At 38.8% G+C, this 5,233-nt stretch overlaps 1 protein-coding gene across 1 annotated transcript in view; it reads right to left on the bottom strand.

Moving 5' to 3' along the window:
• UNC79 (unc-79 subunit of NALCN channel complex) overlaps positions 1–5,233 on the bottom strand; it is a 251,871-nt gene that overhangs the window by 96,798 nt on the left and 149,840 nt on the right. The window contains exon 26 of the mRNA XM_017857864.1: positions 829–1,115. Coding sequence (XP_017713353.1) covers positions 829–1,115 — 287 coding nt within the window. The remainder of the gene's footprint in view (positions 1–828; positions 1,116–5,233) is intronic.

Genomic DNA, 5,233 nt, shown 5'->3' with positions numbered 1-5,233 from the left:
TCTCCAAATTTAGCTGTTTTACAATAAACAAAGTATTAGAACATGTGAATATTAGAGCCTCCTAACTGGAAAGATTTCTTCAATAAGATATAATTGAAATTAATATAAACTAAAATTATAATTTTTAAAATAGAATTAACCAAATTTAAGTATTTTTAGTTAGCAATTGAAAAAAAAATAAGCACAGTGATCTAGAAACCAAATATACTGGCCGGGCGAGGTGGCTCAAGCCTGTAATCACAGCTCTTTGGGAGGCCGAGGCAGGCGGATCATAAGGTCAGGAGATCAAGACCATCCTGACTAACACGGTGAAACCCCGTCTCTACTAAAAATACAAAAAAATAGCCGGGCGTGGTGGCAGGCGCCTGTAGTCCCAGCTACTTGGGAGGCTGAGCCAGAAGAATGGCGTGAACCCGGGAAGCAGAGCTTGCAGTGAGCCAAGATCACGCCACTGCACTCCAGCCTGGGCAACAGAGCAAGACACGGTCTCAAAAAAAAGAAAAGAAACCAAATATACTAAAATGATTATGTAACTATCATATGAAGGTACAGACATTCTTCATATGCTACAAGGTTAGCATCTCTCTCTCTCTCTCTCACACACACACACACACACACAGTCTCTCTCTCTCATTCTCTCTCTCACTATTCCTCAGTCAGGCTACCAATTCTTACTAATCTTCACATTCCCCTCCACATACTCCTGCATAACACTGAGCAATTTGTACAAACCTTTATGCTGAACCAGTGTTGGCTACATGGTACGTAATGCCTTGCTTCTACTAAAAGTATAAGGGTGTGACTTCTGAAAGCTGTTATTACACTCACTTGGGCAATTCCTGCAATGAATGCATTAAAGCAAGTTGACAGGCGCATTTTTTGAGGTGCAATCATGAAGCAACCTTCCTGCTGGTCATAGCCGAGTAAGACGTACAGGTGTCGCTTGACCGTGTTGAAGGCCTTTGCACTGCTGATGTCTGACTCGGCGCTGCTCTCGTCCTTGGCCATGAACTTCATGAGCACTGTGATCAGCTGGTGAACTGTCTGGTGGTCGATCCCAGCGTCTTCTGGAAGCAGGTCCTTGATGGTGTTGTCATTCTCGGGAGACTGTTGTCCTGTCAGTAGAAGAAAGGCTGTGAGTGGGTGGCTCTTTCACAAGTGAAGTGACACTAAAATCTCTCTTATATATTGAAAAAGCACCCTTGTTTCTGCTTCTACAAAACTTTCTGCTCCAGACAGAATTTAAGAAACTTAAAGGCACAATATGGCCTTGTAGGCAGAGCCCTAGTCCGGGGGTGAAAGTTACTGTATTCATCAACAACCAAGTAATCTGGGAGAATTAACGGAATGGCAATAAAAATAGGGTGCTATGAAGCAATGTTATCCTGAAACAGCAAGACAAATGCCTAAATACATTTTGCGTTTAGCAAATTTTTTAATACGTTGGCAAAGTTTTATCCTCAGTGATAAAGGAAGTTTCCCTTCCAGCTTTGTAAAATAAGCATGTAAGAATAACCACAAAACACTATAGTCTAAAACCCACTGAGGACAAAACCACTGGGTTATTCTGTTTAAATTATTATCTCAATTCATTTATGTTCATGAATCAGCTAGTGCAAAAAAAAAAAAAAAAAGCTTTTCCAAACCCTGAGATATTAGCAGTAGGTTCTCTTTAAATGAAATAGTCAAAATTATAAATAGCAAATTATAAGCCCTGTTGTATGTCATGAGAAACATACAAGGAAGGGAGAGGACACAAACAGAAAGAGAGCGAAGCATGAACTTTTAAAAACAGAAAAACACCACATGAAGGTGAGCGGAAAGTTCACATGGAAAGAAAAAAATACCTTAGCCCTCGGCTTCCTCTTAACCTAGTAAATAATGGCATCTGAGCAGCTCCCTGACATTGACTTTCTCTGTTATTTTTCAAAGTCAGAAATTACCTGTCTCCCTTTGTTCTTCTGCCCCTTCTTATCAGGTTTGGTTTAGGACTTTGGGAGAAGGAAGACTGATATTTGCTCTTCTATATTTATGGTTTGGGGATTATTCAAAATACTCTTGTCCTTTTTTTTTTATAGCAACATTAGAATTTCTAAATTGAAAACAAATTTTGTCTGGTGGGTTAGATCAGCACACTGGCATTCTCATCTCTCATCCTGCAAGGAAACGTTGTACTACACGATGACAAGCTTTGGTTACAAACCATTATAAACCAAGCCTTGGTTACACCCATTATAATTATGGTGTAAAGGATGCAACAAAGAGTTAGGTAGTAACTTATACCTATTAACTCCTCAGTTAATTTGGCAAAATCTCAGCCTTTCAGGACACAGCCAAGAGAAGCGAGGCATCAGAAACGTTTCTGGGAATTGCAGAAATTTGCTGTCTCAAGCCTAAATACTTTTTCTCTGGGATAGTAGCATGAAGGTCAAATTCAGAATTTACCAGTTTAGACCTGCACATAAAGTAACAAGCTTGGTTGTCGAGTTTCCCAGAGAATCAGATGAATGTTGGTCTGTTCAAAAGTGAACTGCTGAGAAGGGATAGTTGACAGTAAGTGAAGAGGTAGCAGAGGCAGCTTAGTGTAAGAGCCTCTAATACAGAGAAAACCATCTGACACACGTCAGTATGATTCCGGGACACTCACACTTTTCTGTCTCATAGAATCTGTGCATGAAGGAATGAATATGTATGATGCACTCTAGAGAAACTTTTTATCAAAAAGTATTCAAATAAAACCTAAGAATTTGTTTATTACAGTGTTTCACATGCAGGATGATCAATAAATTGTTAATATTATAATTACTTATAAGGCATGCATCAGGAAAATAATCAATTTATGTGGAACACCCTATTTCAATGAGAGGCTGGAAATGTAAAGCATCACAGCATGTGGTTAAATTAAATGTTTGTAATATAGGATTTGACCAAATACAATACCTATGTAAATCCTTGTAAGGCAAAATAGAAAAAGTTTACAGGGCTATTTTTCCAGCATTGAAAAATAGTTTACTGAGGCTGGGCATCGTGGCTCACACCTACAATCCCAGCACTTTGGGAGGCCAAGGTGGGAGAATCACTTGAGCCCCCAGGAGTTTGAGACCAGCCTAGGAAACATGACAAGACCCGGTCTCTACAAAAAATACAAAAATTAGCTGGACGTGGTGGTGCACACCTGTAGTCCCAGCTACTCGGGAGGCTGAGGCAGGAGGATCACTTGAGCTTGGGAAGTTGAAGCTGCAGTGAGCTGTGATCATGCCACTCTACTCCAGCCTGGGCAACAAAGCAAGACCTTGTCTCAAAAAAAAAAAAAAAAAGAAAAGAAAAGAAAACATTTACTCTTGATTTGTTTTCCACTTGAGTATTACTTTACAACTAGAAGGACATTATTGCTTTGGACATGTTTGGGCCAAGAATATGACAGGACTCCCTGCAGGGTTCAATGTTATTGTAGCAGCAAGTAATGGCTGTTACAATATAGCTTCAGTCTTCAATTCCTTTTAGCTCTGGGGTGCAAGTTTGAAGAGAACATGTATCACTCAGTCCTGCTCAGCCACCTCATGTCCACACTGGCTCAACAACAAAGTCCCAAAGTTAAAACTGGAACCGGAGGGTGTTTGAGAGGAAGTTGCTCCTTTGTTTTATAGTGCTGAGAATCTAGGAACCTCAATACAGAAGAAAGGGAGCTCTCAGCAAGGCCCAACTGGGACCCTGCCCCGTTTCCTTCCATCCCAATTCAAGTCTAGAAAATAGACCATCAGACTTCAGCTTAAACATTTCAAAACTCTTCTCATTACAAGTGGGCATGTTTCTAAACAATGTGTAACCCTGAGTTGTCCCATCACATCAGATTTTCCTGATGACTGTCATTTCATACATGCCCATCTCACTGTAGATCATTTTCACGGATCTTAAGTTTGCTGCTTTCCCTGAATAGCAAGTAATGAGTGATCTTTAACAAATGCACTGAAAAAAGAACATTTATGGAAACTTTTGCATAAAAAATTTTAATCTCTTTTATTCTAATAATTTACCCCTCCAGTGTGGGCTTTGCAAGTCTATACTTTGTTTATTGCCTCTCTTTGAAATAGAGTAAGCTTGTGACTGGTGCACTCTTTATAAAGACAAGTTACCTTAATCAAATCCCTAAGAAAATGAGCTGTGGATAAGCTGAAATGTTCTCTATTGATAAAGACAATAGTAATGTTTTAACCTAGAAAAGGTATGAAATTTCCATTTTAAAACTAAATGCCTACAAGTATTTTCTCTAAGGAAAACAAAACGCTTAATAGTTTTGAATTCTAGTCTGTGAAATTTCTATATCTGTCCTAACCATAAAGATTGAACATGTTAAAAGGTCTAATTTTATATTTTCTATAAAGAGAAAATATAATTATATTTATAATTATAATTACAGAGGCAGAGCTATACCTACCATACCTTTAATGTGGAGTGAGTCCATTACAATCTGTCTACAGAGCTGTATAACTGATTGAAACTCCAAAGTGTAATATAGCATTATTTATTCAGATGATTTGAAACCAGGCAGGATCAGGATCTGCTTTTCCAGACTTATCTCCTATTATTTCACCCGAAATGGTCAACATTCTTACAAGCTGGGCTACTCGTGGATCTCAGAATGGAGCCAATGGTTTTCCCTCTTTGCACGTTTGCTCCTGGTGCCCTCTTCACCTTGCAAAGTGGTTCTCTACCCTCCCCCAACAATTTTGTGCTATAAACAGGTCCCCAAAAGCCATTCTTATTAGATATACCCAATATTCCTCTCAGCAATTCGATGTGATCCCTAAATTCTTTAAATTTCTAAGGACAAGAAAGGAGGGAGGACAGAAGAGAAAAAGAAGAATGGAGGAAAATTTCCTTTAGCATTTTGCTAACTCCCATGTGGCCAATAACAATTTTGCAAGGCAGAACATTTTGTCTATTCAATTGCCTTAATACTCCAATAAGAACACAGGCTTCTTGAAGGCAAATGACATATTTTATCCATTTTTATATCCCTCATAGAATAGGGGCCAATGTCTGACATAGAGTAGATACCTATTATACATAAATGTCTGTCAAAGTGCACTAAATTCAAATAAATATGTCAGAGCTTACATTCTGTATAAGAGAAAAATTGATAGAGTCCCAAAACAGCAGGAATCTGGGAATGTTTCTCTATGTGAATTGACTCACTGACCCCTCTGCCAAACCAACAAGTGACAATTAGGTA

This window comes from Rhinopithecus bieti, unplaced genomic scaffold (genome assembly GCF_001698545.2).
Source record: "Rhinopithecus bieti isolate Rb0 unplaced genomic scaffold, ASM169854v2 scaffold_41913, whole genome shotgun sequence".
Classification (NCBI taxonomy): Eukaryota; Metazoa; Chordata; class Mammalia; order Primates; family Cercopithecidae; genus Rhinopithecus; species Rhinopithecus bieti.
Note: the sequence above shows the minus strand (reverse complement) of the source record. Positions and strands in the feature narration are given on the sequence as shown.